Here is a 27228-nt window from a genome sequence, read left to right as displayed (position 1 = left end):
CTCTCGGCCGAGGGATGCATTCTCCCTCAAGTGGACAACCGGTCTGCTCTATGCATTCCCTCCACTTCCTCTTGTGTCAAAGACTCTCGTGAAGCTACGCCAGGACGGGGGAACCATGATCCTGATAGCACCTTACTGGCCACGCCAAGTATGGTTTCCAATACTCCAGGATCTCTCCATCCGCAGGCACATTCCTCTGGGAAAGGACCCGCATCTGCTCACTCAAAACGACGGATGCCTCCTCCATCCCAACCTCCAAGCCTTGTCCCTGACGGCATGGATGTTGAAAGGTTAGTCCTTCAGCCTTTCAACCTTTCATATTCCGTTTCTCGGGTCCTGATAGCTTCATGAAAGCCTTCCACAAGAAAGTCTTACTCATACAATTGGAAAAGGTACACATCATGGTGCACTTCTCAGTCTCTTGATCCCCTTTCCTGTCCAATCTCCAAATTCTTAGACTATTTATGGCATCTCTCTGAATCAGGTCTTAAAACCTCTTCTATCAGAATGCATGTCAGTGCGGTAGCCGCCTTCCATAATGGTGTACAGGGTGTCCCTATTTCAGTACAACCCCTAGTAACACGTTTTCTTAAAGGCTTGCTCCATCTGAAGCCACCCTTACGTCCTCCGGCCCCATCTTGGGACCTTAACCTGGTTCTTGGTCGGCTAATGAAACCTCCTTTCGAACCTCTGCACTCCTGTGAGTTAAAGTATCTCACATGGAAAGTGTTATTCCTTTTGGCTATCACTTCAGCTCGCAGGGTTAGTGAATTGCAGGCCCTAGTTACCTATCCGCCTTACACTAAGCTCCTGCAGGACCGGGCGGTACTCCGCACTCACCCTAAATTTTTACCTAAGGTAGTTTCTGAGTTTCATATTAATCAATCCATCATACTACCTATCTTTTTTCCCAGGCCCCACTCCAACTCCGGGGAACAGACTCTGCATACCCTAGACTGCAAACGAGCTCTAGCTTTTTATCTAGACCGTACAGTTGCTCACAGGAAGAGCACTCAATTATTTGTCTCTTTTCATCCTAACAAGTTAGGACATCCTGTGGGTAAGCAGGCTCTTTCCTCCTGGTTGGCGGACTGCATTTCTTTTTGCTATCAGCAAGCTGGCATTCCCTTTCAAGACCGTGTGAAAGCACACTCTGTGAGGGCCATGGCGACGTCAGTGGCACACCTTCGATCGGTGCCGCTTCCTGACATCTGCAGGGCTGCAACCTGGAGTTCTCTCCATACCTTTGCAGCCCACTATTGTTTGGACAAAGCTGGAAGACAGGACTCCATCTTCGGCCAATCTGTCTTGCGTAACCTTTTTCCAACATGATGTACCAACACCCTTCCACCTTCCCGGTAGGGTGCGGATGCCCTTTACCAAATTCCACCCCAGTTGTAGTGCCTGATGCACGTCATTGGGTGCATTTGGTGCAAGTCAGGACATCCTCAGCTCGGTACTCACCCATTTGTGAGGACAACCATCCTGCTTGTCCTGTGAGAAAGCAAATGTTGCTTACCTGATGTAACAGGTGTTCTCACAGGACAGCAGGATGTTAGTCCTCACGAAACCCGCCCGCCACCCCGCGGTGTTGGGTTTGTTTTGTTTTTCCTTTTTAGGCACTGCCTGTAGCTTTGAAAATCAGACTGAAGGGAGACCCCTGCTGGCTGCAGGGTCAGTGCCTTGCTGGGCATGCCCAGTAGGGGCCAGAAAGTTCTGTTTAAACTTTGACAGAAGTTTTCCGTGGTGGGCTCCATCCTCGATGTCACCCATTCGTGAGGACTAACATCCTGCTGTCCTGTGAGAACACCTGTTACATCAGGTAAGCAACATTTGCTTTTTGTGTATGTGTTTAAAACAAAAATGACCTATGAATTGGCCCCTAGAAATTTGGGAAAAATCCCTATCATAAAAAGATCTGTTTGGCCACTGTCTGGGCTCTTTTGAAACTACCGAAGTGTGCAAGGGCCTGAAAAATGTGGAGCGTGGAGGAGGTGAAACCATTCTGCCATTAAACCTCTGCCTCCATTCCCACCCACAAATGAGTGCTCAACCATTCGGATGCTCTGCTTTTTATTTGCCTTTTTGAAGCTTCTAACTTAAATGTATTTGCTCCAGCTCTGAGCCAGATTAGGTTTGGGAGAATCTCCCTCCCCCCCCCCCCCCCCCCCCCCCCCCCGCTCCCATTCTCTTATGGAAAGAAGTCCATTCCTTTTGCTCTGTTGACATGGAATCCATAAAATGTTTCTCAGGATAAAGTGGTGAAAATTCATTTCAGAGCAGTTTTGGGCTGCTTTTCAATTGGCTACTGCACACAAGTTCTTTATTTGTTAAGCTTTTTTTTTTGGGTTGTGTTTTACTAAGGGACTGGAGACAGTCTGTTGCAATCCCCCTTCACAAACATGGACGAGAGGGGGCTGTGAACTACAGATCGATTAGACTTCTCACACTCTCGCTCTCTCACTCTCGCAGCCAGTGTGCCTTCAGACCTGATCAGGTGTGAAAAGTCCTCATTGCCTGCTGTTCAGATCCAGGCTCTGCTCCCAGCAACAAGACACATGTAGAAGCCCCTTCCTGAGAACATATACAGCCATGCATGCCGGCTCCTTTCTAGCTGCAGCATGAGCATGGGTAGCACACAGGGTATGGCTAACTGGGCCTCACATTTCACACAGCACCTCCTTCTTTGAGTCTGTCCAGCCTCTCAGCCCCAGGCTGAGTAAGACGACAAGTGTGTGCATTGAGCATTGAATGTGACTCACTGAATGTTGAGAACAGCAGCAAGTGAAGGATCTTTGGCAGCCACATGAGGAGGTTAAAGTATCTGAGCTGGCTGCCCACACCACACTGGCTTTTTTTCCTTTCTTCTGTACTTGGATGTGATAAGTTCATGTGGGTCTGCCCCCCTCTCTCCCTTTGTTTTAAAACTTGGAAGAGACACTGTTGGGAATTTCAGTGCTTCCCTGACTTTCCACCATATGAGTCCTCTGTCTGCACTGTTTTTTTGGTGGGGTTTGGTATACCACACTATTTTAGTTAGTGTAGGTGTGCCAGGGGCTTGAGCAGATTGGGAAACACTGGGTTAGACAGAGATCATTGGGGGAAATTGGTGGGTTCACTGAATAAACTGATGATAGTTTATCTTAAAATTCTGGGGATTATATGATCTGAGGTAGCAGATTTTTATTAAAGGAAGATTGTGTAAAAGCTCACTTTTTATTTCTTTTTCTTTTTTTTTTTTTAACTGGGTGATCAGTAGAGAGCACTCTATGTAGCATAGATTGGTTTCAGCAAGGTCTTTGAAATGGTGCCACATAAAGCAACCTGTGTGTGGGTCCCAAAAGTGATTTGATAGGATTAGAAAATGGTTGAGCAAAAGGCAATAAAATGTAATGGTTATCAAAGTTCATATTGAGGATAGGGGGGTTGCCAGTGGAGTGCACAGATCAGTCCTGAGTCTAGTTCTGTTCACTATTTTTATATAAGTGATTTATTGCCAGGAGTAGTTTGGAAAAGATGAGTAAGTGATTTAAGGCATCTTGGGAAATTGTCCTGTTTGCACTTCTTAGCATTACATTTTAGTTGGTAAAGTCTCTTTTTATTTAGGCAGAAGAAACCTAAGGGGAAGATTTTAAAACTTGCGCGAACGCGTCCATGTGCGCACGCTATCTGGCGCACGCACGTGGACATGCAATTTAATAACATGCGCGCGCATGTTATAAAATCGGGGGTCGGCGCCTGCAAGGGGGTGCACAATTATGCACTTTGCGTGCGCAGAGCCGCGCTGCCTTCCCCGTTTCCTATTTCCCCACCTTCCCTGCCCTTCCTCCCCGCCTACCTTTGTTTTTTTTCTTCTTTTTTAATTTTGTTTTAAAACTTACTTCAGCCGAGCAGCAAATTGGCCGCTGTGCCGGGAGCCTCTGACCCCCGCCCTGCCCCCTCCGCAGCCCGTTTTTTGCCAGCCCTGGGGCTTTATGCGCATCGCCGGGCCTTTTGAAAATCTGCCCCAAATGTACAGTAAATACTAAGGAAAGTTCTTCAAAGGTGCACTAAACGAGAAAGAGATCTGGAGGAGATCAACATATTGGGCAATTTTAAAGACGGAAAAACAAGAGTGTCAAGGCACAACCAAAACTAGAAGAATGCTTGGGTGCATAAGGAAAAGACTAACAGTAAAAAAAAAAAAAAAGCAGTAAGTAAAAAAAGCACTGTGTAAACCTCTGAAATCTCATTTTAGAGTATTGTATCCAATTTTTTTTTTTTTCATGGAAAGGGTGGTGTAGCTGTGATAGTCTCCCATTAGAGGTGGCAGAGGGTGCTTCTACCCTTCCTTTCTTCCATTCATCTGTGTCGCTCACAAGTAGGTTGTTGGGATGTATCTGTACACAGGCGCACACTATTGCACAGACAAATTCATTCCAGTAAATCTAGAAAAACCACTAAAGGGACACAAGATCTAATCAAAAGCATGATTAGAAACTGGGACAATTATTGGTTGCATTTGTATTGCCCTTTTCTCAGGTTAGTGGCCAGTTTAATCTTACTAGCTTGTTCAGGGGTTGGGAGTTGAGGCCATGACTGAAAAGCAAGGATTGTGGATTGCGTAGCGTGTGGTGAATGCCCTTCATGGAGAAAGACAGCTGTGAGTGAAGGATACAGCACAAATGATGTGTAGATGGGGGAACAATGGGGCATTGGTGAGGATTATTGAAACACATACTGGCTTTGTAAGGGAAGGCCTGCAGCTTGACTTGTGACATAATAAACTCTGGGATGGGGGGAGGAGTTGGGGTTTTTTTTTCCCTTCTTTGATTCCTATATCTCTGAAGCATAGTATTTAGAAAGAAGACAAATGAGGCTGTGGGGGGGATTGATGTGTGGGCAAATCCTTGGCTTCCCTTCCTCTGCTCATGCTGACATCAACAGCATCCTTTCCATGGGAGACTTGGAAAGAAGAGAAAAATAGGCTAGATGTCCAACTGGTCACCCACTTTTTATCAAGCCCTAATCTTATTATTCTGTCTTAACTGGAGCTTGCTATACCTTTTTGCCTTTAGTGCCCCTCCTCTTTTCCTGCTTCCCACAGTTTACCAATAATTACATCTTTCTTTTTTTTTTTTCTTTTCAATTCCAGAAATGCACCTTGAATGGATGAAAACTGCCACAGCCTTAACAACTTAAACATGGCTATGATGTATTTACAAATGCTAAGTGCACTGTTAACCTAATGCCCCCGCCAAGCCCAACTAGCACTGCACCTAGGTGAGCTGGCTGCCCGCCAACTTTCCACTGCGTGAAAGTTGATCCCTGGCTGCATTCTGCTTCGTGAATGCTGCCGGGAAGGGCATGGCAGCTGCTGCTTCGTGCAGTGTGCCGCCACCACCGCACCTACCCCAGCTGCCCTTGCAGTCTAGTAAGGCCACCCTCTTGTGGCTTGTTCTGGCCTCCTTTATGCCTTCCAAGACCACCCGTATCATGATTTTAGGACTGCATCTAGCCCACTTCACAGGGCTGATGACACCTGGAATCACCAAACCCAGGCACCCCCTCTAACTGGCTCTTGGCTCCCCCCTTTCTTTCCCATTAATACGTACCAACCAATGGCACCACCAGACCCGGGTGCCCCTTTTTCCACAGACACCTGGGCCCCTCAGTACTATGAATCTTCTCTACTTTGTGCCGGTGAGGGCCTGCCATAGTAGGGACCACTAACTCCTCCTTACTTGGTCCCTAAGCCCCCTCGCCCCCATCCCTGGCTGTTATCAGCAAGAGGATAAACTAGTCTATACCCCAATTGAACTTACATAAAACCTGTCCTGTCTTATCTGAAGTAAATCCAGCTGACTGGTATACAGCAGTCACTGCTGAGAAGACATTTATGTTCTCATGTTTTCTTGTTATTGATATACCCATTTGCCCTTCATCAAGGTGCCCCAAAAGTTTGTTTTCTCTGCTGCCTTGCACTCCCTTTTGTGAGCTGTTCATTTATTTGATCCCGTGGTGTGCACTTCTCTCTTCTTATTAGGTTAATTTCAAGGTTTATGCAGATGACATTCTGTTGGTATTTCCAGTCGTTAGATCTTTGACTGATACCATTCTTGTATCTCTGAGTGTCTGGGATCTGTAAAGAGCTGGCTTGGCCACAATAATTTCAAATCAGTAGGGCTCTGGGTGGGCAAGGGAGACTGGTGGCACCTTGTTTCCATTTAATTCTGTATGGGACCTTGATTTTAATTTTCATCAAGGACTGACCCTAAAACCACAAATGTCTGCAGTTTCTTGCTCCTGGTTTGTTTTGTTTTTTTAAATTAAGGCTGCTGAGATTCCTTAAATATGCACTTTCTAGAGAGGACTTTAGAACAATTGAAAAAAACGTTGTACTAACAACTATTGATTATTGTAACTTTGTATGTTGGGTTACTCAGATATTGCATTTGAGCTTTACATGTTCTGCAAAATGCAGCAGCATGCATGGTAGCATCTTTTGTGTCATGCATGAGCATAACATAGTAATAACGACAGGAAAGGACCAAACTGTCTATCCAGTCCCAGCAAGCTTCATTGTTGTGCTCAGCCTGCCGCTTTTACCTTGGACCCCGGGCAGAGGGGAGGACTGCTGATGCTGAGAGGGCCATATGACCTGAGATGCGGTAGGCTGCTCCATGCTGCTAACGCAGCTCATCTGAGCTAGCGTCCCTAGGCATGTGTGCGCGCGAGTCGGCAGTATTTAAAGGGACCACAGCGGGAAATCCTTTTCGGCGCATTCCGCTGACATCAGGCCTCCCTATTTAAGGCCAGCCTGGACCAGCCCTAGACGCCTCAGCAACAGGTCGCACTCCCTGTGAGTAGTTGGTTGCTTGTTCCTGATTCTTTGCTCTCGCTCCCTTGGATCGTATCTTCGGCTTGGACTTCGGATTGCTCTTGACTTTGCCTTCTTTCTGGATCGACTCTTGGCTGACCTTGGACCTCTTCTGGACTTAGCTTATCTGCTGCCAGCCCTGTCTGCTGGTACGTCTTAGACTCTGCTTGACACCTATCCAACCTTGGCCTGAACTGACTGCTCTTCTTGCTGGCCTCCAGCCTTTGTTAGATCCTTCGCAATCCAGAGTCCCGCACCTAAGTCCAGCCGGCCCTAGCACCCAAGGGCTCAACCTGTGGGGAACATGGGCTGGTATTGGTGAAGGTCCCATTGGGCCTCTGTTCCAGCCAGGTCCACCTACTGATGACGAGGGCCTGCAGGGCTCCTCCCTGCAGGTAGTGCAAATCTCATCTCCGCCCAAGGGTCCACGTACACAGCAGTTTGCTGAGGCCATGGACCCAGCGGATCTTTCAGGCCTCCAGTCATACCTGGCCTGGCCCAGAAGATTCAGCAACAGTTTCTGGAAATGCTGGCAGGCTCTATGGAACGCATCAACAACCATGACCTGTACCACGGCCCTTGCAGTCCAGATAACTGCGCCAACCACACCTACTATACACCTTCCTGTACCACCCAGGTATGCGGGGGATTCCAAGCAGTGCTGTGGTTTCTTAAACCAGTGTTTTTTATGCAATTAACACTCTAGCCAGCGCAGTACTCCAGTGACACCATTGAGACCTCCTTCATTCTCTCGCTTCTCGATGGGAAGACTTTGGCTTGGACCTACCCCCCCTATGGGAGTGAGGAAATGCACTACTCCAGGACCTGCAGCAATTCGTCAAGGCTTTAATACAAGTATTTGATGAGCCTGGTCGCTTGGCTACTGTTGGATCTGACCTTCTGCACCTTCGACAGGGTGCTAGACCTTTGATGGGCTAGGCCAATGAATTCTGTACCCTGGCTAGGACAGCCTTCAGAGTTGTTGGTTTTTTTTTTTTTTTTTTTTTGGAAGGACTATCCTCAAGTAAAGGATGAGCTAGCAGCAAGGAAGCTCTCCTAGATGCTTGATGCCCTTATTGACATAGCCAGTAGGATCGACCGCAGTCTCCAGGAGCAGGCCCGGGAGTTGCAAACCCTGCGAAGGCACGTAATGCTCGCCCTGACGTTTTCGCTCCCCTTTGTCCCCGGTCCCCGTGGCAGCACCCAAATCAGCACAACTCAAGGAGCCCATGCAGTTTGGGCAGAGTCGTCTCACGCCAGAGGAGAAGCACCATCGTTGCACCATGGGTCTGTTTCTACTGTGCCGGGAAGGGGCATCTTCTGGCTCGATGTCTCGTCTCATGAAGCAGGGAAACTGAGCCTAGGAGCCAGTGGGGAGATGATCCTAGGCTATACCACGCCTGCTCCCCAACTTACACTTCCAGTGGCGATCACCACGGACAAGCATGAATTCTCTACCCTTGCGCTGGTGGGAACTTTATCATGAAGGCCATCTGAAGATACAGACTGTTCCCAGGGACTCGCCTTTATTTCTTCCATCTACAGGGAACCACTCCCTGGTCAGATCACCACGATGATTGCTCCATTGTGCCTCTGCACCAGCATTTTACATATGGAAGAGAACCTTTTACATCATTGAACAGGCAGTACACTCCATTGTGTTGGGATTGCCCTGGTTGCAACTCCATTCCCTTAGCTTCAGCTGGGGAGCTCTTCAGCTGACGAATTGAAGCCCTTGCTGTCATGCCTCATGCCGCCTCCATCACCAATTCCACTAGCCATGACATCTTTGGGATTGCTGCTGCAGTATGCAGATGTTTTTTCTCCAAGAGGAGGGCGGAGACCTTATCAGAACATCAATCCTTCAATTTGTGCCATTAACCTAATACCAGGCACCATCCCGCCTCGAAATCTGAAAATCATTTGGCTTTTTTCATTTCAGTATCTTATCTGAAACAAAATTAAACATTTAAACCCCCTCCCCCCCGCCCCACTAGGCAGGATTGCAGCCTGCCCCTGAGCTGCCTTTGACCCTTGTCGAAATAATGCTGTGGTCAGGAATCACCCCGACCCCCACTTAACTCTCCTCTGAGGTCATCTGCAAAGTAAAAAGGGTAGGAGGGATGCCAACGACCAGACATATACTCTTACAATGGTGCCAGTCGGCACCCAAGACACAGGCCATGGCAACTTCAATGGCACAGTCTCTGGGTCGGCTAGCACCATTCTCTTGTATAGCATTAGTCGTACAAGAAAATGATGCCAGTCTTTGGGCCAACCATTGCCGATATAAGGAGTACACAGATAGGGCGGGAGGTGAGTCTGCATCCCTCCTTTCTCGTTTACTTTGCCAGTGACCCCATGGGAGGGGTAAGTGGGGGCCAAAGAAGGAGTCAGAAGAGGCTTTAGGGCAGGCTGCGGGTTAGGTCATGAGCTAGCGGGGTAGGGTTTTTGTTTTTTTATTTTGTGTTTTGGCTTTCCCCTCTCCCAAAAGCAAAATGAAGAAAACCACCAAAAATTTGTTCATTTTGTTTTGAAAATGTAATGCAACAAATGCACATCCCTAGTATTTATATGCCCACCCAGTTCTATTCCTGTACGTATTGGCTGGATTACAACTAGAAATAAAGTTAAGAATGGGTTTCTCTAAAAGGTGATGTGACTCGGCTTAATCCTTTGTTGTCAGCAGGATAGTTGAGGGTTAGAGTTCTTGGAAGGGGGAAGGTGGTGGTGGTGGTGGTGGTGGTGGTTCTCCTAGACCAGTCCAGAGACTTCTCAGCTACTCCTGCTGTCTTCATTGGGTCCTCATCACTATCTGCATGACCCATAAGTTGGAATCCAGTCAAAAATAAAAATCAAATTGGGGAAGTGGGCTCTTCTCTCCATGAAGGAAAAAATCTCCCATCCTTTTATATGCCCAAGGGTGGAGTTACAGTGTTCATCAGCTGCTAAGAGCTATTGGTGCACCACTCTAAATTTCACATTCTGTGTTGAGGCTTCTCTTTCTGGTTTTGGATACAATAGTTGGCCTTTTTTCTGATACCACATTGAAATTGCTTTCTTGAACATTTAGTATCTCTGACTTGGTTTACCCAGGCGCCCGGTTGGGGGACCACCACTCTTTTGCATGCTGGTGTCTTATTTGAACACTAGAATCCTGATATGCCTTCATTTTATTTTCTTAGAAACAGTTCTATGGCCCTTATAAGAGAAAAATGCTGCTACTGGGCTTTATTCGTCTTGGCGTGTGGCAGAACCTCCTGCGGGCTTGGAAGAATGGATACAGTGGCAATATGGCAGGAGAAGGGTTTATCCTTGGTGGTGTCTTTGTGATTGGCTCTGGGAAGCAGGTATTGTATCACATGGCTATACTTAAACTTTTTAGAAGTAAACAGTATCTGCTAAAATTACCAATAAATTCCCTTTCTGTAGGAGTTTGCATTTTTTTTATATTCAGAACTTTTTTTTTTTTTTAATTAAAAATCTAAACAGTTCAGTTGAAGTCTCAGGTGGTTTGTTTCATGCTTTTATAACTGGTAAGTTCAAAGCACGTTAGTAAATATCGCTTAATGTGCTCCAGCCAGTTAAATAGCTTAGGATTCTGAGCATGTTGGCTTCCTAGAAAATTGTATAATAGTGCAATAAACCTTCATAGTATCTTCATCAAATCGTGTTAGGGCCCTAACACTTGCAATAATGCATGTGCTATTTATTGCAGCTTGCTGTGTATGCAAATTTGCAAAATTTATTCAGGTGGGCGGGTTTTGGGAGTAGTTTGGGCGGAGTAAACGAAAATAAGATGTGGTAATGCTACACACAATAGCACAACACATGCGTTATGCATGCTATCGTGGGCAATAACGCTGGAAATAACTACACCTTTTTTCCTAGCATTATGACCTGCGATAGCTGTGTTATGCTGAAACGGGATTTTTTCCAAATTCTGTTTCAGGAGAAGGAGTTGGGGGGGGGGGGGGAGAGCCAGAGCCTCTGAGGTGGACCACCTATTAGTCATCTATTTATACCACTATAGGAGGGTCATCTAGTAAATTGAGGTGAGGCTTTGGGTTTTACATGCACAGGCAGACGTATATTTCAAATCACATCAAGTCTTCACTGATGTGTACTGTGCTGTTTGTACGTCTGCCTGTAGATGTAAAACCCAAAGCCTCAGAACACCACCAAAATCTCACCTCGATTTACTAGATGACCCTCCTAAGTGATATAAATAGTTGACTGCTATGAGAGCCTTATAAAGAGCTGGTCACTTCACAAGCTGAGAAACGAAAATATTGCAGGTGCAATAAATTAAACATGCATTGTGGTAAAATATCTATGTGAAGTGCTTAAATAGTGTGCATTACGTTAGCTCTAAAATTACCCTAATCACGCCCCTTTTTTTATCGCTGGCATTATTCATGCAAAACTTTTTTGATGAATCTAGGGGTTAGTTTGCCTGACTTTCTCAGTGGATTATACTGAAATACTACTTTGAAATGTGTTTAGATGTTAACCTGTTAACATAATTTCAAAATTTTATTCTAGCATCTGGTTAAACACTGTATATCAAAGATCTTATATCAGTAAATGTATTGTTTGCGTTTGTGGGGGTGTTTTTGTTTTTTTTTTTTCCTCTTTTTCTTTGACACATGGTGATCTTTCAGATTCATAGAAACATACAGAAATGATGGCAGAAAAAGTCAAATCGGCCCTTCCAGTCTGCCCAGCAAGCTCCCACACTTATTTTTCCATACTTAACTGTTTCACCAACCATCAAGTTCAGGGCCCTTGTTGGTAACTGTTTTGATTCAAATTTCCTGCCATTGATGCAGAGAGTAATTTTGGAGTTGCATCAAAGGAATGGTTAAGGGTAGTAACTGCTGCATCAAGCAAGCTACACCGATGCTTGTTTACCCAGACTGCACAGATCATTGCCTTGTTGGATGTCTGAATGTAAATCCTCTCTTCCACATTTATCCCTGCCGTTGAAGCAGAGAGCAACGCTGTATATGCATTCAAAGTGATGTATCAGGCTTAATTGGTTTAGGGTAGTAACCACCGTAATAAGCAAGCTACCCCCATGCTTATTTGTTTACCCAGACTGTGAAGTTCAGTCCTTGTTGGTTGTTGTGGAAAAAGAGGATTTGCATTCAGACATTTCCCCTTGCCGTTGAAGCAGAGAGCAATCTTGGAGTTGCATTAACCGTGCGAAGGCTTATTAAGTAAGGGTAGTAATCACCAGGTAGTAGCCTCCATTCCAGCAAACCACCCCCATGGCTCTTCTCTTCAATTCCATCCTCTAGCCTTTTATGGATCCACAGTGTTTATCCCATGCTCCTTTGAAATCCTTCACAGTTTTAGTCTTCACCACTTCCTCCAGAAGGGCATTCCAGGCATCCACCCTCTCCGTGAAGAAATACTTCCTGACATTGGTTCTGAGTCTTCCTCCCTGGAGTTTCAAATCATGACCCCTAGTTCTACTGATTGTTTTTTTTTTTTTTTTTCAAACTGAAAAGGTTTGTTGTTGACCATGGATCATTAAAACCTTTCAAGTATCTGAAAGTCTGTATCATATCACCTCTGCTCCTCCTCTCCTCCAGGGTACACATATTTAAGTTCTTCAGTCTCTCCTTATAAGTCATTTTATGAAGACCATCCACCTTTTTGGTCACCCTTCTCTGGACCGCCTCCATCCTGTCTCTGTCCCTTTGGAGATACGGTCTCCAGAACTGAACATAGTACTCCAGGTGAGGCCTCATCAAGGCCCTGTCAAGGGGATCATCACTTCCTTTCTCTTACTAGATATTCCTCTCTCTATGCAGCCCAGCATTCTTCTGGCTTTAGCTATCGCCTTGTCATATTGTTTTGCCGACTTTAGATCATTAGACACTATCACACCAAGGTATCTCTCCTGCTCCGTGCACGTCAGCCCTTCACCCCCCATCAGATACAGTTCTTTCAGATTTTCACACCCCATATGCATGGTTCTGCACTTCTTGGCATTGAATCTCAGCTGCCATTTCTTCGACCACTCTTCCAGCTTCCTTAAATCCCGTCTCATTCTCTCCACTTCTTCCGGCATGCAACTCTGTTGCAGATCTTAGTATCATCCGCAAATAGACAAACCTTACCTTCTATCCCATCTGCAATGTCGCTCACAAAGATTCTTCAACCTGCTATAACTTTGTTAGCATTTTTTAAGATACTGAGCTAAACTGCCCATTAAACTGCCCATTAAAGCTGCATTTGAATTTCAGAAAACTATTCTTACCTATTTGTTTGAATGCATAAATGACATGCCCATTTTTAATATTTTTAAAATTAGCATTTTGAGAATCCATTTACATGGAAAACTTTCCAGTTCTTCATGAACACTTAAATATTTGCCATAATTTAAACAGTAAATATTAATTGGGCTAAATGACATACTTGCAAGGAAAAATTTGCAGCATAAATCAGACTCCAATTGATAGCAATAGTCTCCATAACAGCAACAAAGATCAAGCTTGTATATGCAGTGTCTTTCATCCACACAGAAGGACATTGAAAGTGGACAAAGTTGAATTTTGCGAAGCAGCATCGTAGCTGGTTTGAGCTAGTTCAGTTGACGGTTAAGGCAGAGGAGGAATAAAGGTAGAGATGTTGGCATCTCTTAGTTCATCCACTCTTCTTTGGGTCTCCTCTTTAAAGCTTTATGGGAAGATTAGTAGAAGAATTGCCAGGCCCTGAAAGCATCCTAATGTAGGATGCTTTCAGGGCCTAGCAATTAATTGGCTCTTCCTGAATTGTTTGTAGTCTTCCTGAGGAATGTTGCCCAGTAGAGGCAGCAGCTCTACTGATGAGCAAAATGAGGTCTTGCTGCTTGTTAAAATGTGGAACTTCTGTTCTCTGTCTTCAGCAGTAGTTCTCTTAACCACCAATGAGGTTTAATTTCTGTGTTTCTGTAGCACTGCGCTTCTGACCTCTGTCCCAAAGTGCAGGACCATCTGGTAGATCTTCCCTGTACAGAGGAGAACCTTTTTAGGGACAGATTTTAAAGAGGACTATTATGAAACCCTTCAACAGTTGTCCGCTAGCACATTTGGCAGGCTTCTTGCCTGAGGGCTGAGTGTCCAGCCATATTCAAGACTGCCTTTTTATTGGCCACGCAAATATTATCCGGCGGTGTCCAGAGCGAGACCCCAGCGGGTGCCAACTAGGCCGAGGGCATAGCAACCCCATTATGGGATTTTTACTGGTGGTCTGAGTTTGAGCCAGCAAACCCCGCCCCAAGACCACCAACCCCCCCCCCCCCCCCGATGGATTTCGGTGACATCGGACCACTGGGTTCTATCTATCGTGAGGCAGAGGTACAGATTGCATTTCCAACAAACTCTTCTTCATTCTCCTCCATGTCCTCTGTGGAGAAGCAGAGATAACCAGAAGATACTCCGAGAAGAGCTCTCTGCCCTCTTAAAGGCTCAGGCAATTGAACCAGTCCCACCTGGCCAACAGGGAGACAGGTTCTACTCCAGGTATTTCCAGTTTACCAAGAAAACTGGTGGCCTTCACTCTATACTGGATCTGAGGACATTTAAACCATGTTCTTGTCGGGGAAAAATTCAGGATTATCTCATTGGGAACTCTGATCCCTCTTCTCAGGGCTGGGGATTGGCTCTGCTCCCTTGATCTCAGATACATACGTCCATATCCCCATCTTTCCTGCGGATCGGAGGTATCTGCGATTCCTGGTAGAGGAAGAGCACTACCAGTATTGGGTGTTGCCTTTCTGCCTAGCGTCAGCACCCCATGTCTTCACAAAATGCCTGGTGGCAGTGAGAGTCTATCTTTGGAGGCAGGTAATAAGTCTTCCCTTACCTCGACGATTGGCTCATCAAGAGCAATTCCAGATGGAACACTGCATTCCCTACAGTCCACCATACGTTTCCTGGAGGAACTAGGATTTCTAATCAACTACCCAAAATCCCATCTCCAGCCGTCACTGCAATTGGACTTCATCGGGGCCAAGCTGGACACTATCCAGAAGAAGGCCTTTTTCCCCAGAGACCGAGCACTAACCCTTGTTTCCTGGCACGGGTAGTCTCTTGTTGCCCTCATGTCTCGGCACACCAGTTTCTGCACCTTTTGGGGCATATGGTAGCGACAGTTTCACTCCTTTCACTCAGCTGCACGTGTGCAGGGCACAGTGGATGCTGCGTTCCTAGTGGTCCCAAGCCACTCAGGATCTTCAGACTTGTGTACTGATCACCACTCCCCTTCGGCAATACTTGGTGTGATGGGAATCCCTACCCAATCTGGAGAGGGGGGGATGCCCTTCTGGGTCCCTCAGCCCCCAGATCATTCTCACCATGGGGATCCCATGTTGCAGGTCTCAACTCTTGGGGTCTTTGGTCTGTGCAGGAAAGGTATTTCCAGATAAACTTCCTGGAGTTATGGGCAATTCGTTATGCCCTGAGGGTGATCAGGGAGCATGTATTCGACAAGGTGGTCCTGGTTCAGACCTACAATCAGGTGGCAATGTGGTACTTGAACAAACAAGGAAGGACAGGTTTGTACCTCCTCCACCAAGAGGCAGCCCAGATTTAGTCCTAGGCTCTCAATAACAGCATCTTCTCCTGGCAGACTCCTTAAGTCGGGCCTTCTGACCTCATGAATGGTCCCTGAACCAAGAGGTGGCAAACTGCATCTTTCACCTATGGGGGACCCCAGATGTAGATCTGTTCACTTCCCTAGAGAACAAGAAGGTGGATCAGTTCTGTTCCCTGGGAAGGCTGGTCAGGGGAGCACTGTCAGATGCCTTTTCACATTACTGGGGCACCAATCTACTTATCCTCCCCTTCCGCTAATCTCGAAGACACTTCAAAAGCTCCAACAGATTAGAGACACCATGATCCTGGTTGCGCCCTTTTGGCCATGCCAGATCTGGTTCCCTCTTTTACAGGAGCTGGCCTCTGCCCTCCAATCCAGCTCAGGACTGCTCCAGACCTGATCACTCAGGACCATGGCAAGCTATGCCATCCCAACCTCCGAGCCTTGTCCCTCATGGCTTGGATGTTGACCGGGTGACCATGCAAGCCCTGGGCCTTTCAGAGGGCATATTTCTGGTTCTCTTGGAGTGAAGGAAACCTTCCACAAGTTGACTTAGAAAATAGCCACTGCTATTACTAGCATCAGTAGCATGGGATATACTTAGTTTTTGGGTATTTGCCAGGTACTTACCTTCTCCCCTAATCTAATTCATTGTTGACTGGATAAAACCTGACATCCCCTCCTTCATCCTGGGAGATTTTAACCTCCATGTTGACTCCCTCCTTCAAACCGCTTCATGCAAATCCTTACTACAGTCCCTACATGCTTTAGGATTCCAGCAAATCACACAAAGCCGGACACACTTTAGACATAATGTTTGTCAGCTGTCCGTGCCACCAACCAACCAACCTCCACCCCCATACCATGGTCTGACCACTTCCTGATAGAAGGCCTTTTCTCTATCAACACCCCTCCCCCCTGCAACAACAACAGTAAGACCATAATATTCAGAAAACTCTGCCCTAGTACTGACCTAGCGAACGCACTAACCACCTCACTATCCAATTTAAATTGCTCAGATCCGGATACAGCACTAGCCTCCTGGAATAACCTCACAGGAGACATCGCCAATAAACTCTGCCCAGTCTCCAAAAAAGTTATAAGGAACTCCTCAAAACCTACCAACCCATGGTACACTGCAGAACTCAGAACCTTAAAAACCACTCTAAGGCAAAAGGAGAGACAATGGCGCAAAGCCCAGACCCCTCAAAACTCCTCCATCTACATATCAGCTCTGCACAGCTACAGACTCTCCACCCAAAAACATAAACGAGATTATTACGCCAAAAAAATCCATGATTTCAGATTCAACCCCAAAATACTCTTCTCCTACGTCTCAAGTCTTACCACTCCTATCCCTCATACTACACCTGACTACGATGCCTCCGCCAAATGCAAGGAACTAGCCAACTACTTCAACAAAATCGCAACCCTCCTAAAAAGATTCCCCCCTCTTCGAACAGTCCCTCACCCATCCTGCCTGCCCCTTCCACCTCCACCCAACCCTCAATGCCCGCTCTTGACTTTACCTCCACCATAGAAATCCAATCTGTCCTCAAAAAGCTCAAACCCTCTTCCCATCCTGAAGACCTTATACCTTCCAAAGCACTACTAGCTATACCTGACGCAATAGTCAAAGCCATAGCAGATATCATCAACTGCTCTATTGCGCACGGGTCTGTCCCAGATGCACTCAAGCACGCAGTAGTCAGACCCCTCCTCAAGAAACCCTCACTTGACCCTAAAGATCCCTCTAATTTCCACCCAATCTCCAACCTCCCCTTCATTGCCAAGCTATTGGAAAGAGTTGTCAACTCACAACTCATGGACCATCTGATCCTCCACCCGTCACAATTTGGATTCCGGAAACACTTAAACACTGAAACCTTACTTCTCTCCCTTTCCGACCATCTCCTCCGGGGCATGGGTCAAGGCCACAGCTACCTCCTTGCCCTCCTCGACATTTCATCAGCCTTTGATACCATTAGCCACCATCATCTACTAACACGCCTGGAAAACATTGGCATCTCAGATCTGGCTCTTGCCTGGTTTAAATCCTTCCTCTCTAACAGAAAGTTCTCCGTTAAAATCGGGAACTCCACATCCACCCAACAGCCCCTCCAGCAGGGAGTCCCCCAAGGCTCATCACTTTCTTCCACCCTCTTCAACATTTACATCACCCCCCTATGCCAACTCCTCTCTGACCTCAAACGTAAATTCTACCTTTACGCTGATGATGTTCAGATCATCATCCCTATACAGAACTCTCTCTCTGACGCCCTAGAACATTGGGAGAAATGCCTCTCAGCCATTAACTCCCTTCTCACTAACCTCCATCTTGCCCTCAATACGAACAAAACTGAACTTCTACTCATCTCCCCTCACTCATCTTCTTCCCCTTTTCCGTCTAATTCTACCAAACTCAACCTCCCCTCAGCACAACCCTTTGTGAGGGACCTTGGAGTTCTCCTTGACCATCAATTACACCTACACACCCAAGATTTCCGTACAGTTATCCAGGCCACCATCACATCCAAATTAGACTACTGCAATGCTTTACTCATAGGGCTCCCCTACTCTACCATTAAACCTCTACAAATGTTACAACATGCTACAGCGAGACTCATTGCAAACTCCCACAAATATGATCACATCACTCCCATCCTCAGAGACCTACACTGGCTCCCCATAGCCTCACGTATTATCTACAAAACCCTCACCATAATTCACAAAGCAATTCACACCCACAACTCCAACTGGTTAGATTTCCCTTTCACAACTCCTAAGTCCAGTCGACCCACCAGAACGGCCAAAACAGGCACCCTACTTGTGCCCTCCCTGAAAACAGCCCATCTCTCCTCTACACGTGACCATGCTCTTTCGATTGCAGGTCCAACTCATTGGAACACACTACCACCTGACCTACGCCTCTAACCATGTATGAACAACTTCAAAAAGAAATTGAAAACATGGTTGTTCAAGCAAGCTTACCCAGAATAAAAGGCTTTCACACCGTTTCCAAAGTAGACCACATTGCGTCTACTCTTTTTCCTCACATTGAGGAACTATGTTTGTTATACTCTCTCTCCTAATCTTGAAGAACCACGTTGTGTTATCCTGTCTTTTCTCAGCTACCGCTTGTTACCCCCTTTCCCAGTTTTGATTTCCCTGTTAAAATGTAATTTCCAAGCTTAACCCGTTTACTGTAAACCGGCATGATGTCCACAACTAATGCCGGTATATAAAAATGTTTAAATAAATAAATACTTGTAGCCTGGATTGGCCACTGTTGGAAACAGGATGCTGGGCTTGATGGACCCTTGGTCTGACCCAGTATGGCAATTTCTTATGTTCTTATGAGATCTTACACCCTCAAGTGGAAGTAGTTCTCTGGTGTGACAGGCACGGTCTAAACACCTTCTCATGTTCCCCACCAAGGCTTTTAGATACCTGTTGCACCTTTCCAAGGCTGATTTGAAAACCATTTCGGTAAGAGCTCACCTTAGTGCTACCGGTATTAGCGCTTATCATCCGGGGATAGATGGCACTTCCATTTCTGTTCATCCACTTGTAGGGCAGTTCATGCAAAACTTGTTGCAGCTTAAACCTCAGATGTGGTCCCCAGCGGTGTCATGGGACCTCAGTATGGACGTGACCTATCTCATGAAGGCTCCGTTTGAGCCCCTGAGGTCTTGTGATCTGAATTACCTATCCTAGAAGGTTATCTTCTTGGTGGCTGTTACTTCAGCGCGCAGGGTCAGTGAGCTTCAGGCTTTGGTGTCTTACCCCCCCCCTTATACAAAATTTTGACATAAGGTGGTTCTGCGTACACACCCGAAGTTCCTTCCAAAGATGGTTATGGAGTTCCATCTCAATCAGTCCATTGTCTTATCCCCCTTTTTTCCAAAACCATATGCTCACCAGGGGGAGGTGCCCTGTATACTCTGGATTGTAAAAGGGTCCTGGCCTTTTTACCTGGAATGAACAGCATCTCACTGCCTGTCAGCTTTTTGTCTCCTTTGACAAAACATGTTAGGTATTGCAGTGTCTAAGCAGACTGAATTTCCTCCTTCTGTGCTTAAGCGGGCTTGTGACGTGAAGGTCATATTAAGGCTCATTCTGTTTGAGCCACGTCATTTTCGGTGGCTCACTTACATGCAGTTGCCCATTCATGAGATATGTGGGGTGGCGACCTGGAGTTCCCTCCACACCTTCGCCTCTCATTATTGTCTGGATAAAGATGGACAACGTGACAGTCATTTCGGCCAATTGGTCCTCTGTAACCTTTTTTCAACCATGAAAACCGAACTCTTCCTACCTTGGGCCCTTTCTTTTGGTGCAGGCTTGCTCCCCGTGTTCCGGCAGCTCTAGTTGTGCACGTTTGCAGCCGTTAATTACTGCCTTTGGGGCCGATGCAATACAGTGCGCTCAGCTGAGTGCACTGTTAACCTGCAGTCGGATGCAGGTAGAATAGGCACGAATGCAATAAGGGGATTAGCGCACATTCAATGTGCGTCCAACGCGGAGTGAATCTAATAGCGCTCATCACATGCAAGTTTCTAGAAACTTTGACAAACGTTTTCCATGCCGGGCTCCATCTGATGATGTCACCCATGTGTGAGGACTATCATCCTGCTGTCCTTGGAGAACACTTGTTACAGGTAAGCAACTCTGCTTTCTGCTTAGTTGAGTGAGGGAATAAATGCCAGCGTTTGGTGTTCCAATGTTACTGTATCGCATAATTACTGCACTACATTTTTGTCTGCAGTCTCTGGTTCCTGAATGCTGACTTTATTTTTCTCATTTTGTAGGGTGTCCTCTTGGAGCATAGGGAGAGAGAATTTGGAGATAAAGTGAACACCACAGCTGTCCTTGAAGCTGCAAACAAGATAGGATATCGGACGTCAAGCAAAACCACATAACCGATTTTCACTTGTAGAAATCAAAATAAGCACTGTTTTGTAACTATGCCATGTCTGCATTAATAGACTAATTCCCCTCGGCCTGTGTTTCACGCTCTCAAAGGTCTTGGTTCCATCTCCTGTGTAAAGTGTGGTGCTAATATGTCCCTGTTTGTGGTTTTTGGAACACAGATTCATGAATTATCCACTAAATTTCCTTTCTGCCTTCAGGGAATACTGGCGAAAGATTTAGCTATGAATCTTAATTGATGGCCTTGTTGCCTTCAATTTCTGAAGAGAATTTAATTCCCTTCCCCCGGCCAAAAAAATAAAACCAAGCTTTAATTCTCTCCCCCCCCCCCCCTTCCTTTTTACAATTCTGCAGTCTCCCTTCTGTTCTTTTGAAACATTGGACTGCAAAACTATGGGGTTTATTAACGGACAGAAAAGCAGTGGCTTCATTTATTTAAAAAATGTAATCCAAGCTGTAGTTCATGATAGTCAAGCTGAGGCGATAAGTTGGTGTTAAATTAAGGGTGAAAGTAATTTATATTTACCCTAATGACAAAAGCAGCTTCTGATGCTGCTAGAACATTATCAGAGCAGTTGAAAAGAGCATGAATGACTTTGGAAAACTGGAATTATTTTCCAAACTGTGCTACAATTTTTCTTCCTGTGTGGAAGTCTTGCATTCTGCTGCATGGCCTTATGGAAAAGGTGGTTGGGGGGGGGGGGGGGGGTTGGATTTTTTTTTCTTCCCAATAAGGATATTTGCAAAGTGGCTATTTTTCAGGAGCTTGGTTTGGAGCTCAGCAGCTCCCTTATTTAAATTGCTTTTTGAAACTTCCCCCTCCCCACAACCAGAAACAATTGAGGAAGCATTCATTTTCAGAATAATTTAGCTTCATGAGGCATGAGAGGGTTTGTTTGTTTTTTGGCATATGAACTGATGCAAAACAAAATCAGAGATAATAGTGATTGGGACAAAACTTGAAAGTCCACAAGAACGCCCCATGAACATGATTCATTAAGATGTTAGTTTCTATAAATGAATAAAACACTTTTTTTAAACACATTTTTGAGTTCTTGTGGACTTTCAAGCTTTGTCCCAATCACTATTATTGTGTCTGATATCCACTGATGCAACTATGCTGTAGCAGCAGCTCAATTATTTCCCCCCTCCCAATTTTGACTAACTGGAACAGGAAGCCTGCTGTGGGGTATGGTTACCAACTGGCTTCTCCTCCACCCCAAATGGGCTAAATAGTCCTGGTTTTTATCCCACTGCCTGCATGAACTTGCAATCCTGTTTAACTTGGGAGAAATCAACACCTCTGCTCCATACATGCAACAGGGTAAAACATAGATCAATTTGTGCTAAAAATGTAGCCAGGGTTGTGATGCTATCAAACTTATTTGTGTGCCAGCAAGAATCGCTGTTATATCGGAAACCCCCTGAATGTTCTTTTGAAGCTTATTATGCAAAGCCTATTTTTGTGATTGAGTCCCTTCTCTCCAAACAGCCCAACAGGTATTGCACCCCTCCTGTGCCAGGCAAGCAGAGGAAGCAGCATGTTTCTCACAAGCAATACCGAATGTGACTCTCTCTTTTTGGTTAAGTGTCAGCAAATTGTCCTATTTAAGTTATGCTCGCTCGAAACCCTCCTCAGATGCTGTGTCTACCTCCCTTGCAGTCTTTCATTTCTTAACTGGCTTAATGAAAATCTGGGTCTAAAGTTGTACAACTCAGATTGGATATTTGCCAGCGAGTCGAAAGACCAGGAAATAAGATCTGCAAATTCGTAAGGGCAGGGAAAAAAAAACTTAAGCTACAGGAATAAATCACCGCAGGTCAGACCTGGGTACCCCCACCCTGGTCTGTCTCCTGCGAGGATAGGAATTTTGCAGAGTGGAAGTTCCAGCATGTTTGGAGCAGAGCAAGGTTAGAATGAATACTAAAAGAAATAAAAAGTAAATTAAAACAAAAATGGTTGTTGCCTTTCAATTCCATTTCAGACTTCTTACAGAAATGTAACTTAACATTGCTGGAAAAAATCTCAAGAGAGGTATTTAGCAAGATGACTTTTTTTCTCCTTCCCTACATCACCCTTATTTTTGTGTATGGTTTGGAAGGAGGAGGAACATTTTTGATTGAGAGGCTGTCTAATGCAATCTTCAACTCTAGTTTTTATTAAGTAATGCTTTTAGTACAGTGTTTAAAACTATAAGCATTTTCAACAGCAACACTAGATAAATTGCTTCAAGGCAATGACCGTGCATTGCTTTTTTAGGGACAGGGGGCTTGTGATGGGTGTTGGTGGTGATGCTACAGTCAGGACTGGGCTGCAGGTCTTGCAGGAATTTTGAGCCTTCAGTTATAGTATGTAACACCCCCTTGACCACTTACCTCATGGGGCATTCCTGGGTTTGGGACCGACCTGGTGGGAGCCTCCCCCTAGCACAGACTCTGTTGGTCCTCACGTTCTTGGCACCTGGTGCCTCCACCTGGGGAAGGAGGTGTTAGTGCGGATTTCCCTCCCTTCACCCCACGAAAAACAAATGGGAATGTGAACAAGTCCGGCAGTATGTACAAACATATACACGTTTAGACTATATAAGCATATACATTTCTACATGACTGTGCACATTGCTAATAGGATGTCAAGCAGCACACTTATACACTCATGGCTAGTAGTCTCTGTCTACACAGCTAGATCCATTTCTACAAGCCAGCAAGAACAATTAATACGTGGCAATTTGGGGTTCTTAGTCCCCACAGTATACCCTATCGAATAGAGGAGACCTACTCACGCATTGTTATCCTCAGTCTCACCCAGGTGAACTGATACAACTGGTACTCCTGGGGGAAGTCTGTGCTACTGCAGTGCGCAGAATTACAAATTCTGCGCAGAAAATAGAGGAGACCCCGGCATGCCGCGAACAGAGCACGGCACACGGGACGTGCTCATTCACGGTGAAAATGAAGGCCCGGCGCACTGTTCGGTGAAAATGGGAGGCCCCCATGTGCCTTAAACGGTGCTCCCGGGCCTTCATCTTTGCCGCGAACAGAGCATGTCCCGTGGCATGCTGGTGAGAGAGAATGTGTGTGTCAGGGAGGGGAGGGTGAGAGAAAGGAGGGTGTGAGAGAGAGCGAGCATGGGGGGGAGATGCCGGTGAGAAGAATGTGTGAGAGGGGAGGGTGACAGAGCATGGTTGGTAAGGGGGGGGGGGATGCTTGAGTGGGTTTCAGAGAGAGGGAGCCTATATGAGGGGAGGGAGATGCCGGTGAGAGACAGCTTGGTAAGAGGGGGAGTGGGGGGATGCTTGAGTGTGGGTTTCAGAGAGGGAGCCTACATGAGGGGAGGGTGACATCAGGAGGATGTGAGAGAGCATGGGAGGTAAGGGGGCTGGGGGGATGCTTGAGTGGGTTTCAGAGAGAAGGAGCCTATATGAAGAGATTGTGAAGGAGTGTATGTGTGTGAGAGATTGGGAGCTTGTGTGTATGAAAAAGGGATTGTGTGTATGTGTGAGGCAGCCTGTGAGGATGTATGTGTGAAAGAGAGGTTGTGTGGGTGTGTATGCAAAAGAGAGGGCCCTGTATGAGGGGATGTGTGAGCGAGGGAGCCTGTATGAAGGTGTGTGTATGTGTATTAGAGAGAGGGAGCATGTGAGAGAGGGAGGGACAAGAGGGAGCCTGTGTGAGGGGCAGCACTGAGAACAGGGTCAAAGTCTGGGACTGGCAATAGAGTGGAAGGGGGTTGAGCCTAGAGGTGAAGGTGAGAGATACTGGCAGGTGGAGGAGTTGAAGCCTGAGACGGCAAAGTGGCCAGGTGAGTAGGGAGGGTGAGTGGAAGGGACACTTGCAGTGAATTTCTAGGGAAATTCTGCTCAAAATATTTAAAATTCTGCAACTTTAATAACTTTTCTGTAATAATTTAAAATGTAATTACTTAACACAACACAATTTACATGACAGACTTGATTTTGACCAATATGAATTTTGCAGAATTTTCAGTTTTTGTGCGCAGAATTCTTAGTCCTACCTGGACCTTCACATCCAATGTGTCTGAATACCCCTGCTAGCCAGGGTGAAACGCTGTCTGCCTCCAAGTACTGTCTTCCAGCACAATTCTCTCACAAATCCCTTCCCCAGTCATAGTTCTGTAATTTAGAAGTTTAAATCCTCTGGATTTTTTTGGTTAGTGATAGTTCCTACAGAATTTCCCAGAAGTCCAGGGGACTGTGACATGCAAATCCCCTATTGCAATACTACATTAGAAGTACAAAGCTGTGTAAAAACATATTCTCAGATGCACTATCGGTTAACAGTGATTTAAAACAAAATCCATAGTAATCCTGATTTTTAACATTTTCTTTAAATCTAGTTTTAGGTCCTTGCCTTTATTCCTGGGTCTATTTTGTCTTAAAGGTATCTACCTTATAAATGGCCTGTGACCGACGGCCCGCAAATGCGCAGTAGAGACCAGCTCTACCGCGCATGTGCGGGCGAGCACGTCGCTCTGAGGCAGCTTCAGAAAGAAATAAAAATGGCGGCGTCCAGTGGCAGCAGCGGGCGGCGACGGTGGTAGCGACGGCGGTAGCGGCGACGGCTGTAGCGAGGGAGGGAGAAGAGAGAGGGAGGACGGAGAGGAGAGAGGGAGGGATTGAGTGGGGGGGAGGGAACTGAGTGAGAGGGAGGGAGTGGGACTGAGTGAGAGGGAGAGGGGGGACTGAGGGAGGGAGTGGGACTGGGAGAGAGAGGGAGGGAGTGGGACTGAGGGAGAGTGAGTGGGACTGAGTGAGTGAGAGGGAGGGGGAGGGAGTGACTGAGTGGGAGGGAGGGATTGAGTGAGAGAGAGGGAGGGAGGGAGTGGGACTGAGGGGAGAGAGAGGGAGGGAGGGAGTGGGGGACTGAGTGAGAGTGAGTGGGGGACTGAGTGAGAGGGAGGAGAGAGGGGGGAGTGAGTGAGACTGAGGGGACTGAGTGATAGGAGAGGGAGGGTGGGGAGGAGTGGGTGAGGGAGGAGGGGTGGTGAAGAGTGAGGGGAGAAGAGAAGAGGGGGAGGTGAGAGACAGAGGGATGTAGCCCGTTTTAACGGGCTTAACGGCTTGTTTAATAATAATTTATTCTTTCATGGCCATACAAGCATTGATCGTATGGGGACAATTTTCAAACTGCCTGCATTGCTGCAAAGCCCGTGGCTACTATTTTACTTGCAGTATTTGCACCACTTTTCAAGTAAAAATAGAGGTGTCATTTGAACCCACTTTTTCTGTGGTACTACCTACATTTTTTTCCCATGGAAAACAATGTATGTAAATTTGTTGAAAGAATCCACGAGCATTATTTCCCTCATGACCGCAACAGGCTCCACCTTGCCCTAGGAATGCTGCATCTAATGTGGCTGAAGATCATGCTTTGAAGGACCCTCTGTGGACTTTTTTGCCCCATTAAATTTTCAGACAGCTGTCTTACCTGAGTAAATCAGCACTTTCTAGAGATTAAGGCATTTTAAGATTGCTATATAAAAAATAAACAGGCATAGGAAAACCTGGAATAAAACAAATTGTATTCATGGGGGAATTCTGTGCACAAAAACTTAAAATTCTGCAAACTTTATATTGCTCAAAATAACACAATTTACATGACAATAATAACTTTTCTGTATTAATTTAAAATGTAATTAAAGATGCAGGATTTTAAATATTTTGAGCAGAATTTCCCTAGAAATTCACTGTAAGAGTGTCCCTTCCACTTGCCCTCCCTACTCCCCTGGCCAATTTGCCCCCTCAGGCCCCAAATCTTCCACCTGCCAGTATCTCTCCCTTCCATCTCTAGGCTCAACCCCTTCCACTCTATTGCAATTCCCAGAGTTTGACCCCTGTTCTCAATACTGCCCCTCTCACAGGCTCCCTCTGTCCCTCCCTCTCTCACACGTGCACATACACACACAGACACCCTCATTAAGGCTCCCTCACTCCTGCACACACACACCTCTCCTCAGAGTCCCTCTCTCTTGCATGCAACCCACACAAGCTCCCTTTCTCATGCATACACCTTCTCACAGGCTATGTCTCTCTCATGCACCCCCTCACAGAGGCACTCTCACACATACACAATCCCTTCACATAGGCTAGCACCCTCACATACGCACAATCCCTTTTTTCATACACACCAGCTCCCAGTCTCTCATACACATGTACCCCTTCACAATCTCATAGGATCCCTCTCTCTGGCATCCACACTCAAGCATCCCCCTCTATCACACCCCCTCCCCCTCCTCACACACACACCCCTCCCCCTCCTTACACACATTCACTCTGGCTAGGGGCCTTCATCTTTGCTGTGAACGGTGAGCGATCCATTTACGGCATCCCGGGGTCTCCTCTGCCATTTTCTGTGCAGAATTTGGCAATTCTGTGCAAATTGCACTCTGCAGAAGCACAATTTAAAAGGTTTTGTTGTCTTATAAACATATCTGATCAAGGCACGACTGCAGTAGCTCATCGCAAATTTTGTGACTGTCTAAGAGGGTCATTTATCAAAATGCATTAAGGTGTTATGCGTGTTAGAGCCCTAATGCGTAATAAATACCGCATTGCAAAATGCATATACAAATTCAAAATTAGTAGTCGAGTGAGAAGAATTTGGGCATAGTAAATAGAAATGAGGTTTGATTAATGTGGCGTTACAGCCAAAACTGTTTTTATTGCAAATGCCAGTACGAGAGAGGAAGAGGGGAGGAGAGAGAGAGCCTATATGGAGGCTTACAGAAAACTGAACTATTTATACCACTATAAGAGGGGAACTAGTAACTCGGGGTTAGGTTTGTGGGGCAGTCTTACATGCACAGTCATATGTACAAACAGCACAGTTGC

General features: G+C 46.1%; 1 protein-coding gene across 2 annotated transcripts in view; it reads left to right on the top strand.

Moving 5' to 3' along the window:
- PRXL2A (peroxiredoxin like 2A) overlaps positions 1-22337 on the top strand; it is a 79005-nt gene extending 56668 nt beyond the window's left edge. For both annotated transcript variants that reach the window (XM_029609459.1, XM_029609458.1), the window contains exons 5-6: positions 10045-10209; positions 20260-22337. In XM_029609459.1, the coding sequence (XP_029465319.1) occupies positions 10045-10209; positions 20260-20370 (276 nt within the window). In that variant the 3' untranslated portion in view covers positions 20371-22337. The remainder of the gene's footprint in view (positions 1-10044; positions 10210-20259) is intronic.
- Positions 22338-27228: the final 4891 nt, after the last annotated feature.

This window comes from Rhinatrema bivittatum, chromosome 7, assembly GCF_901001135.1.
Source record: "Rhinatrema bivittatum chromosome 7, aRhiBiv1.1, whole genome shotgun sequence".
Taxonomy (NCBI): domain Eukaryota; kingdom Metazoa; phylum Chordata; class Amphibia; order Gymnophiona; family Rhinatrematidae; genus Rhinatrema; species Rhinatrema bivittatum.
Note: the sequence above shows the minus strand (reverse complement) of the source record. Positions and strands in the feature narration are given on the sequence as shown.